Below are 12,778 nucleotides of genomic sequence, written 5' to 3'. Positions count from 1 at the left end.
AAAAATGATCCCATGTTAAGGTTCAAAATATGCCTTTTGAAATACCCTGGGATGTCTTCTTTAAGAAATGGTATGGCTTTATGGGGTATTTGGATTATATAGCCTGGTAAAATACTCTAAAATGGGACATGGGCACAGCGTAAAAATTGAAAGTTTGAAAAAAAAATGGAATGGCTGTGTCCCAAATGTGCCCCTCCGATGTCCACATATACCTGGCAAAGGTACATACGGGGGTATTTTTGTACTCAGCAGACATAGCTGAGCAACATATGAAGTATTATACAGTCGTAGCACACAAAAGGTTTGCAAAATATACTGTGCAAACTCACTTTGTGTGTCAAAAAGGCAGAAAAAACGCTTATTACCACTACACCTGGTACAAGCTAGCAGAAAAATTATCCCACGCTAAGGTTCAAAATATGCCTTTTGAAATACCCTGGGGTGTCTACTTTAAGAAATGGTAGGCCTTTGTGGGGTAGTTTGAATTTAAAACCTGCAAAGATGCTTGGAAATTGCACATAGGCCCAGAGTCAAAATTCAAAGTTCTGTAAAAACTGATATGGCTTGGTCTCCTATATGGCACTGTAGCTTCACAAAATAGTGCAAAAGACATTCATTGGGGATGTCTTTTTACTCAGAAGACTTAGCTGAGCATAATTTGGGGGTTTTGAACTTAGTGACACATATGAAATATACAAAATGCCCAGCAAAAATGCAATCCGTATGTAAAAAAATGCCCCAAATTATTTTTTACCACATACTTTGGCATATATTGGTGAAAAAATGGGGGCATGCTAAGGCACAATATGCACCTTATGATATACCGTATTTTTCGCTCCATAAGACGCACCTCACCATAAGACGCACCTAGTTTTTAGAGGAAGAAACCCAGAAAAAAAATATTCTGAACAAACTGTCCCATAGTGTTTCTTACTATGGGACAGTTTGTACAGAATATTTTTTTTCTCCCCTGTCCCATAGTGCCCCCCCCCCTCCCATAGTCTTCTCCTCTCTCCCATAGTCTTCATCCCATCTCCCCTCCCCATAGTCTTCATCCCATCTCCCCTCCCCATAGTCTTCATCCCATCTCCCCTCCCCATAGTCTTCATCCCATCTCCCTCCCCATAGTCTTCATCCCATCTCCCCTCCCCATAGTCTTCATCCCCCCTCCCCTCCCCATAGTCTTCATCCCCCCTCCCCTCCCCATAGTCTTCATCCCCCCTCCCCTCCCCATAGTCTTCATCCCCCCCTCCCCTCCCCATAGTCTTCATCCCCCCTCCCCTCCCCATAGTCTTCATCCCCCCCTCCCCATAGTCTTCATCCCCCCTCCCCTCCCCATAGTCTTCATCCCCCCTCCCCTCCCCATAGTCTTCATCCCCCCTCCCCTCCCCATAGTCTTCATCCCCCTCCCCTCCCCATAGTCTTCATCTCCCCTCCCCATAGTCTTCATCCCCCCTCCCCTCCCCTCCCCATAGTCTTCTCTTCTCTCCCATATTTTCCTCTCCCATACTGTCCCCCTCCCCTTGTCCCATAATTACTTACCTGTCTTGTAGCGTTTCTCGGCAGCACAGGGCACACCGCGGTACTGGAACTTGAATTTCATGTTCCGGTTTCCGGCGGGACTGAAAGGAAGTGCACACACTGAGCTGAGTGCGCACTTCCTTTCAGTCCCGCCGGAAACCGGAACATCAAATTCAAGTTCCAGTACCGCAGTGCGCCCTGTGCTGCCGAGAAACGCTACAAGACAGGTAAGTAAAGCTTCATATTCGCTCCATAAGACGCACAGACATTTCCCCTCACTTTTGAGGGGAAAAAAAGTGCGTCTTATGGAGCGAAAAATACGGTACCCTGGAGTGTCTACTTTTACAAATGGTAGGCCTTTGTGGGTTTTTTGAACAGTCAAACTGTTATAATACCCCAAATGGAAGCATAGGCTAATTAAATCCGTCTCTCAAAATTCTACTGTGAATACTGAAAAGGACAGGTCTCCTGTATGGCACTGTAGCTTCACAAAATAGTGCCATAGACATACAATGGGGGTGTCATATTACTCAGAAGACTTAGCTGAGCATAATTTGGGGGGTTTGAACTTAGTGGCACATGTGAAATATACACAATGCCCAGCAAAAATGCAATCCGTATGTAAAAATGCACAAAATTATTTTTTACCACATACTTTGGCATGTAATGGTAAAAAATGGGGGCATGTTAAGGCACTTAAATTGTAGGTTATGTTTAGACCATACTGTATCATATATGAATATGTATCATGTATAATGTATACTCTTCTAAAAAGTAGGAAAACAACATATGAAAGCTTTTAAAGACTAATTCAACATTTTCCCAAAATGTGTTCTTAAAGGAATATATTGCATATTTCACATTTATTCTACCAGGCACATGTTGTGCATTTATGACTGGGTTCTTGTAAGGACAGCTTCTACTTGAAAAGCAATTCAGTTTTATCATCTCCACTGTTATCCCACTGACACATGCCAGTGACTACACGAACAGAATGCATCATAAATATTTGATAAGATGCAAAAATGTGAAAAAGCATTTTGGACATAGCACACTTAAGCATGCAGGTAGTAGAATGCCATTTTTTTTATAGAATTATAGTCACTTAATAATTTTCTTCCTGTATCAAAGGTACAAAGAAACAAAACAATTATATTTAGAGCATTGCATTATTAAGTGGAGAAAAAAGAAAATCCATTAAAGAAAGGTCTAAAACATTTGTATTCCTGCAAAATAAGTACAGTATGACTGTAGTGTCACCTAGGGGTGCATATATGTTACATGCAATTTCATCGCACTGTCTTGCAATATTCTAAACAGGAAGATCCTCAAGTGAGAATAACATTACCACAGTTTATTTCCTAAATTGATTTCTGAAATGTTGATGTGTATGCCTTTATGATTTAATTTTACAGAAATATCTGGTTTAAGCTGAACTGGTGGCATCTTTGTACTCTTCTCAAATGGCTTATGGGAATGGCAGAATGTATAATAGATTTTAACTGCAGTATTTCTAAATAGGATCATAGTATGCTCTGATAGCAATTCATACCATATACTTCTAAAAAGTGCAAGAAGTGTATAGAATTTTGGATACATTCAAGATTTTTTTTCATACTTTATCATATTTTTCAAAATATATCATAATACACTCATCTACTTACCAATGTAGATTGATGCCTCAGTGTGGTAGTACCCACTCGACTGCCGTTTCTTTAGCATTGAACAAAGGTCGATTCGGAACAATGTATCATCTCCAAAATAATGATCTTGAAAGTCCTTGTACAGGCTTGCATCAATTTTTTTGATTCCCTAAAAAAAACAGAAGTAAATTGTGTTGACCACTTTCCAAGATGTTTAGAAAGCTTCCTCTTAAAAAATAAATCAAATACAATTGAAAATGTGTGTGTCTGTTTCAAGTAGCATAAGTAGTTCCATTACATAGTTTACTCTATATAATGGAGCTTATCGTGATACAAGTTTAAAACCAATAGATTTCTTCTACTGACAAAAAAATAGAAAAACAAAGAAAAAAAAAAATTAAAAAGTAGATTTGCAGTTTTATAAGGACAAGTTACATAGCAGAAGCGAAACAGGAGCTCATGGTCAGAAAGAAGATCATCAACTTACAATAAAATACGATACACATTCAGAGAAAGTTTTTACTAGCGCAGTGGATAATCTTCCTTTTCTCGATTAGGACGCCTGAAAAACCACTATTTTTGTGACTATAATAAAGCCTTCTAAATATCTGCATCTCTACCCACAATCGTGAGCTCTCAAATCTCTTTCTGTTAACATTTTTGAAGTTGTTCCTTATTGTCACCATGTTTTTCAGAGTAGCTGGTATGACAAAATCTATTAAAAATGTTTAGGGGTGCCAAGTGATTTTGCAGGCCCTTATGAAGTTACAAATTCTTCTGACAGGACCATTGATCGATATTGGACCAGACAATCGAACTGCTGCACCGTGAATCACCAATAAGGATGAAAACGCCTTCCCACCTAAAGGAATGATATTATGGATTGGGTTTAAGTCTGGGTCTCTGCTATCTACCAAGAAATCAGATTGCCACAGTGAATTTTCTGAGCAGAACTACATTCCACATGTTTGAATAAAATTCTCCAGTCAGACATTTCAAGATCTTACAGGGATTTGGGGCAGACCAATCAAATTGTTAGGTTCTAATATTCTTCAATATTTCTCAACCTCAAGACTCTGAGGCAGTATGCCCTAACAGAGCTGAAGGTTTGAACCGGCCTATATTTTTATTTCATAAAATATGGTATGGATGAAAAGAGCGGATCTAATTGTCATTCTGACATTGTGGCCAAAAATGATATTCTGATCCTTTCTCCTTTAATTTCCTGAATTGTCACCTGAATTGTCACCTTTCTTGGACCATCATTTTCTACGATCTACTTCAGAACATCGGCTTCATCATCAATTGGGAAAACTATGTTCTGATCCTGTCACAACAGATAAGAGTTTCTAGGTTTCGCGGTCAACTCTACAATAGACATTACATGTGAGCAAACTCAAGGCCACCAAGAATAAAATTTGATGTTTATTAAGACAAGATGAAGAATACTACATACAACTGGGTAAATAGTCCAGAAGCAATAGAATTGAAGGAAAAGATATAATAATACAATTGTTTTTAAATAACTTTATTATTTATTTATATACAATGTGGGAAAATGATATCCATGGTGATCATATTGTGTATGGTCTATACCCCTTCTTTTTTCCAGGATGACACAGCCGGCCACCAATTTTTATTATACACTTGCTCACTTATTTCATGTAGACATATTTTCGTGTCCTCTTATTTTTAATTTATATTTAATAAAGTTCTTTGAAACCGTTTTGTTATTTATTTTCCCTAAATTCCACTGCTTTTGGACGTTTGGTTGTTTGTAATATTCTTTGTATTTGATTATACGGCTTATGCCCAAACTCATGCCTGTTATTCTTTTTTTCCCCCATGGCTCTCTCCCAGTAGGGTTGTAAGTCTCATGTACCCCCCTGACTCTCAAACGCCTGGCTTGTATGATCGGACTGCTCTCGACCTCCATTTAGGCAAATTTCTCTGGTCCCCTTCACTCCAGGCACTTCATTTGAAGGCACTTACTTAGACACAGATAACTTGGAGGAGTTATTCTGGTGGCTTCAACATATGGAGGCCTGGAACCGTTGGACCATTTTCGGAACAGTACCAGATGTCATTACAGAATTCGATACCAGCTTGTACGGCTAGGGTGCGAGCTGCGGGAACGTATGTAAGGAAGCAGGTGATCCAAGGCAGAATTGTCCCTGCACATTAACTGTATGGAACTGTTAGCTGTGTCAATCACCATTTACCCCAAAAAGTGTTCCAATGGTCCATACTGCTGAAACTCGACAACATTTCCATGGTTAGGTACATCAATCAACTTGGCGGTACTCGTTCCAAAATCTATGCAAATTTGGCCAGTGATTTCCTGCATTGTTTCTCCAACACAACAGTTCCATAGTGGTGGAACGTATACAGGGACTGTCTAATACAGAAGCAGACTTGAATTCCAGACACCTTATGGATTCTGGAGATTGCTGTCTACACAGAGAGGTATTCCTGGGCATAGCGAATTTATAGGACACGTTGGAAATAGACCTGTTTGAATCTCACTTGAATACACATCTGGAGACGAGATCCAGAAGTGATGGCCATGCATTCTTACAAGTATGGCCTTCTCACAGACATTACTCCTTCCCCCCATTTGCAATGATATTTCGCATTCTTTTACACTTACAACGTCGTCAGGTAACAGTAGTTTTGGTGGTTCCATGAAGGCTAGCTCAACCTTGTTTCCGATCTCTTCTGGAATTGCAGCATTTTCTGGGAACCCTCATTTACTGGCCCATAAGGGGCTTCTTCAATTGGTAGCTTGTCAGATTTCAGAGGACCCTTGAATATCAATGGCGTTCCACAGTCGACTCTCTGACTCCTTATAAGAGCACGGGCACACGGATTCCGCACTTCCTATTTCACTGCATGAAACAAATGGGTTGATTGGTAAGTGGGACAGTATCTGAATCCCCTAGCGGCACTTCTATTCTGCCTTTCTCACTTCACTTTTTGATGCTGGGCGTGCATACATACCATTAATGTATTTAATTCGGCCATTTTGGCCGGACATCACGGTTTGGTCGCTGAGCCTGTGGGACATAATCCTTTTGTTTTCCTTTTTCTTAAGGGCATCAGCCTTTACGAACACTTTACAACAAACAATTTATCCACATCGGTTTTCTATTCTTCTTTTCCAGGTACAACAGTCACCTCCCTTTCCCCTTTTTCTTACCACATGCCGATCACATCTTCCGGTGTCTACTTCAAGTTTGGACCATCCAACTAAATGGGTAGTGTCTCTTGCTAGTATTGAAGCATCTATTTTTTACTCTCACTCTATGGCTTGGTGCTATGGCTTCTAGAGCTTTATTGGTGGCTTACCTTTGGAAGAATTTAAAATTTTGAAACATTTTGAAAGCAGCTGATTGGTCATTGAATCTGTTTTCCAGGATTTTATTTTCGCCAATTTGTTATTTTCCAGCTCAAGTTGTATCTCAGCTTTGAACCAGCCTAATACAAGCTTCCGTGTAGTAATACATTAACACGACACAAAGTCATGAATTTACTAATGACACGAAGGCAAGTGTGTGCGTGGCGTAGTTGTGGTGGTGAAAGGGTTAAAGTTCACTATTTGTCTGCACTAGACCGGAAATAATGATAAAATCCCACTTAACACCACCCACACTTAAGCATAATATAAATATTACTATTTTAACACTGCCACCACCAAGACAATTTATAAATGGTAAATCAATAATAAAAACCCACCGAATACAACTTAGCACAATATTTAATGAATTGCAAAAATACTAATTAGTCTCTTCAGGTAACGTGACTCTTTACCAGACAAAGGCAGAACTTAATAAAGGAATATTTATTATGAGCAAAAAATTGTCACAGTGCATACAAAAATATAGATGACAATCAAAATTATTTACACCAACAGATAAAAACAAAATGGATAAAATAACAAGTCCTAATCACTTACTCAGCTCTTCAAAGTAAATACTTCTGCCCCAGGGGGTCTCTGGTAGGAAAGATGGTAACTCACTTAGAATTTGATTCTGCCCCTCAAGCTGATACCGGAGAAACTGACGGAAGCCAAGCACAGAGAGATGGACACAGGTTTCTTCAGGAAGGAAGAGATTCTTTATTGGATCACCGATCGGGACTCAGAGGGACTAGCGTCACCAAAATACAGCAAATTCTGAGCCCCGGACAATAGTGCAGGCTCCTTATATAGGCATATAACTCCTCCCATATTAAGCTCCACCCGCACATTCCCTTGACCAATCAACACAAATAAGAATTAACTTCCTGTTTGACCGCATGGCTTATCCAGCACAATGGAGGAGGGGGAATACTATATCCTGTATTCTTGCACATGCTCCGTACACTACTGATCGTATCTTGCCACGTGCAACCAACTGATCGATACGTCAGCATATGCACGTACACATGCCACGTGGTAATCTCGGCCTACTAAATTTATTTTTACCGAGATTCCACCACATTCCCCCCTTTGATGCCTCTTGATATTTTACAATTACTTGAGGCATCACATAACCTTAGTTTGCTTACACCGCAAGTTACCTTGAACCAGACCAGACTTATCTTATGATGTGAATCTTCAACATTCATCTTCTTGCATTGGTTCTCCCTGATCTAGAGCCTTATATTTATATATCGCCATTATCTGTGCAGCAGCCTTCCTCTCTGCTATACTTCCTATCAGGCTTTGCACAGACCTAACTACTAAGGGTATAAGACACGGCAGGAGTAGACACAACAGTAAAATCAGTAGGACTCCACCTACCACTGCCTTAAGCCCTCCAAACCACTCATACCAGCTACCAAACCAACTACTTGGATTGTACCCTTTCCATACCTGAGTAGGCACATGCGCTAGTTTAACCATATGGCTAGTAAGCTCAGCTATTGCTTGCCCTTCATCATCTATTTGAAGACAGCAATTGCTTAGGTTAAACTTCCCACATACACCTCCCTCTACTGCCAAAAGGTAATCCAAGGCTAATCTATTCTGGTATACTGCTGTCCTCATCCTGGTATTATGTTTCACTAGAAGATTGAGCGCTTGTGATGTCTCATTTGTGATAATCTCAACCACCGCCTGTAATCTTATAATACGGTTGAGCATATAAATAGGGGTTCTATAACCAAAGGTACCATCCTCAGCCCACGTGGCTGGCCCATAATAATCTATGATACCCAGGTACCTTCCCAGGTACCTATCTCTAAGGGCCCCCTTTTCTTCCTATGATTCACATCATACACTTTAACACCTAAAGTCTCACCTGTTTCAATCGGTAACAAGAAGAAGGATGGTTTGAGCATACCCAACACACATGCCCCTTCCCAGTCCTGTGGCAGCTCCGAATAGGCTTTCTTACCACAGATCCAGTACAAATTTGCTGGGGCTCTCCAGGTAGATGTGATGGATAGATCAAACCACACGTCCTTTAAATTGGCGTATCTAGCAAACGGGTTTGATGGTTCTGAGACATTTGAAGCCGACCACCAAGTTGTATTCTTTGTATCATCATCATAAGCTTTTTGCCCTAGACAAGTTAATTCTCCTACAGAAGTATTATACATTATTCCTTTCCTTGCTATGCAAACATAACCTATGATGGAGGTCTTTAATCTCCACTCAGATTTACCTCTAACACTCATATGATAATCGGCTTGTGTAGATATTAGTTGGTCAACTGCCTCAGAACCGGACATTACCTCCTTTGCTTCCCAAGGCCATTGGTCTCCCATGTTAGTACCTCCACACACATAGCAGTTGGTAACATTAAGACTACCGGCAATACTTTCAGCTAGATCAATGAACAGGTTTTTAGCGTTATGGGGGATCTTATTATCTATACTCATCTCTTCATAAAAGGAATGGTATACTTGATGAGTCTGGGAGGATACCGTATCAGTCTCTATTCCTATAAACAATAATGTCCCAGGATCTAAACCCGTCCCGTATATCTGAAACCCAAATAAATTGCCATACTTATCTAGGAACTTGTCGGGATTATTAATAAGTATATGGACTGGGTTACATTCCATAGACTTACAATATGGGCTAGTCGGCAACTTAGTCACTATCATGTCTTTGTCTACTGTCTGTCCCCAAGTCGCCCACCCCACACAAGACCAATATGGACAGAAGTTATAGTCTTTATTTGGGCATCTAGGACTCACATATTTATTTTTGCTACTGGGACAAATGTATTTATCGTTAGACCCATACGTCCTCTCCCATCTAAGATCCCCACATACATTCCACGGCTTTCTACCACTCGATATCGCTTTACACGCATCAAATAGCAGAACACCCGAAGAATGTACGGATTCTAACACCGTCTTATTAATTAGGGTCCCCTGAGGATCTCCATTCCTGAGAGTCAACCAAATTGTACGAGGTTGATACTCCGGACTGAAGCACTTAGGTTCTCCTACTCCTAAATGGCACACACTATAGTCTATATTTAAGTATCTACATCTTGATACATCTCCTTTACACTCGTATTGTGAATGCCAAATTAGGGTTTGGGAAATATGGTTACCTGTTCTCGTAGTCTTAATGCATACCTCACAGCTAGGAGTGTCGGTACCTCTACCTTCCTGAATATAAAAACACATGTAAATAAACACAATCAAAAGCACATCTTTCGCCGTCATCCTCAGTCTTCGTCCGTGCGATGGAACCTCAGCTTCCAGGATGTGAGGGCTGCAGGGAATGGAGTTCTGCTCGTCTTCACAGGTGTCCCTTCGGGACTTTCCTGGCTTATACACTATGTGATGGTAAGAGGACAGGCTTTATTATGGCCTTCTCACTTACACCTGTAACAATAAAATTTGTAATCCACAATAATTCCTCGTTACTCCGACTGAGTAGTGCGTTTCAACCGGATCTTGCAGGGATTCTCTGGATCTGCTGTAACTTGCCAAGAATCGACTGCTGCTGGTTTAACCCTGGAGTGATGTATCCACGGAGTCACTTCTGCTACTTTTATCGCTGTAGGGGTAGACAAAAGAACAACATAAGGACCTCTCCACTTGGGCCCTAACGGTACATTATTCCACTCTTTAATCCACACTTGGTCTCCTGGATGATAACTATGAACAGGGGGATAAATATTCACAGGTAATCTATCTTGTACCCATTTCTGTACCTCCTCCATAGTCTTACCCAACTCTACAACCTGCTGCCGGGTAATTCCTTCTCCCAACTGACTCAAATCCCCCCTTAAGTTACCAAGTACGGGAGGTGGTCGCCCATACATAATTTCAAAAGGAGAGAGGCCCATCCTTCTGGTAGGGGTACTGCGGATTCGCAATAGAGCTATAGGTAAGAGAACGTTCCACTTAAGTTGGGTTTCCTGACACATTTTAGCCAACTGGTTCTTTATAGTTCTATTCATTCTCTCTACCTTACCAGAACTCTGGGGTCTATATGCAGTATGAAGCCTCCACTTTATACCAAGCATATGAGTCAGTTGTTGTAGGCACTGGTGAACAAAAGCTGGACCATTGTCCGATCCTATAGAACAGGGTAGTCCATATCGGGGTATTATTTCTCGTAGCAGGAATCTCACAACTTCTCCTGCTTTCTCTGTACGAGTAGGACATGCTTCTACCCAGCCTGAATAGGTGCACACAATTACCAGCAGGTAACGATGTCCACCCGATTTAGGCATCACTGTAAAGTCTATTTGTAGATCGGACATGGGGAGTCCCCCCATAAACTGGACTCCTGGTGGTTTTACTGGTCCTTGTCTTGCATTATTCTTAGCACACGTTACACATCTACGTACAATGGCCTGAGTCAAGTTGGACAATCTTGGTATGTAGAAATGTTTTCTAAGAGATTCTTCAGTACTGTCTCTCCCAGAATGTGTCCCGTTGTGATAATTTTGGACAATTTCTACCGCTAGCGATGCTGGTATAACTATTCTCCCATCTTCTAGCTGATACCACTTGTTCTCCAAATACTTTCCCGGTTCAGTCTTTAACCACTCCTCTTCTTGAGCTGTATAAACTGGAGTCCATTGAGACAGTGGGGTTGGTATTAGAGCAGCTATATGCCCCACATACTCCTGTCTTCCTGATTCAGCAGCACGCTTAGCTGCACTATCTGCCATCCGATTTCCCTTAGTTACATCACCATCTCCTCTCAGATGCGCTCGACAATGTATGATACCGACTTCTTTCGGCTCCCACACTGCTTCCAATAGTTGTAGGATTTCAGCTGCGTACTTGATTTCTTTGCCTTCTGAATTCAGTAGTCCTCTTTCTTTATACAAAGCTCCGTGGGCATGAGTGGTTAAAAACGCATACTTAGAGTCCGTATAGATATTTACTCTTAAACCTTCAGCCAATTGTAACGCTCGTGTTAGTGCTATTAATTCTGCCTTTTGTGCTGATGTTCCTTTTGCCAATGGCCGAGCTTCTATCACCTTGTCTATTGTTGTTACTGCATATCCTGCATAGCGGATCCCTTCTTTCACATAACTACTGCCGTCGGTATAATATTGAACATCGGGGTTCTGGATGGGAAAATCACGAAGATCTGGTCTACTTGAAAATACTTCATCCATTACTTCCAAACAATCATGTTGACTTTCAGTAGGTTGTGGCAAAAGGGTAGCTGGATTTAAGGTGTTTACAGTCTCTAAATGCACTCTTGGGTTTTCACACAACATTGCTTGATACTTGGTCATACGGCTGTTACTAAACCAATGATTTCCTTTGTAATCCAACAACGTCTGTACTGCATGTGGAACTCGTACATAAAGTTCTTGACCCAGAGTGAGTTTATCGGCTTCAGCTACTAGCAGGGCGGCTGCAGCTACGGCTCTTAGACAAGGTGGAAGTCCGCTGGCCACTGCATCCAATTGCTTAGACATGTAGGCAACAGGTCTTTGCCATGATCCCAAGTACTGTGTCAATACTCCCACAGCCATTCTTCTTTGCTCGTGTACATATAAGTAGAATGGTCGTGTGTGATCAGGTAGACCTAATGCTGGGGCACTCATCAAAGCCTTCTTCACATCTTCAAATGCCGTTTGCTGTTCTTGGGTCCATAAGAAAGGGTCGTGCTCTGTACCTTTGATGGCTGCGTACAGAGGTTTTGCTAGTATCGCATAGCTGGGAATCCATATCCTACAGAAGCCCGCTGCCCCCAAGAATTCTCGCACTTGTCTTCTATTCTTGGGTATTGGTATTTGGCAGACAGCTTCTTTTCTCTCTGGCCCCATAATCCTTTGACCTTCAGAGATATGGAATCCCAGATACTTGACAGTTGGCAAACACAACTGAGCCTTCTTTCTAGACACCTTGTATCCTGCCTTCCAGAGAATGTGTAGTAGATCGTGCGTTGCTTGCTGACATTTTTCTTTTGTAACTGCTGCTATCAACAAGTCATCTACATATTGTAACAAGACACACTCTCCTGGGATGGACTCGAAATCCAATAGATCTTGACTTAGGGCTGAACCAAATAGGGTAGGTGAATTTTTAAACCCTTGGGGCAGTCTTGTCCAAGTCATTTGGCGTTTTGAGCCCGTTACAGCGTTCTCCCATTGGAAAGCGAAAATACATTGACTTTCTGCGGCAATTCGGAGGCA

General features: G+C 41.3%; 1 protein-coding gene across 1 annotated transcript in view; it reads right to left on the bottom strand.

Moving 5' to 3' along the window:
• LOC134587102 (uncharacterized) overlaps positions 1 to 12,778 on the bottom strand; it is a 161,611-nt gene that overhangs the window by 55,601 nt on the left and 93,232 nt on the right. Inside the window, exon 7 of the mRNA XM_063443225.1 lies at positions 3,186 to 3,333. Within this exon, the coding sequence (XP_063299295.1) occupies positions 3,186 to 3,333 (148 nt within the window). The remainder of the gene's footprint in view (positions 1 to 3,185; positions 3,334 to 12,778) is intronic.

Source organism: Pelobates fuscus, chromosome 2 (assembly GCF_036172605.1).
Source record: "Pelobates fuscus isolate aPelFus1 chromosome 2, aPelFus1.pri, whole genome shotgun sequence".
Lineage (NCBI taxonomy): Eukaryota > Metazoa > Chordata > Amphibia > Anura > Pelobatidae > Pelobates > Pelobates fuscus.
Note: the sequence above shows the minus strand (reverse complement) of the source record. Positions and strands in the feature narration are given on the sequence as shown.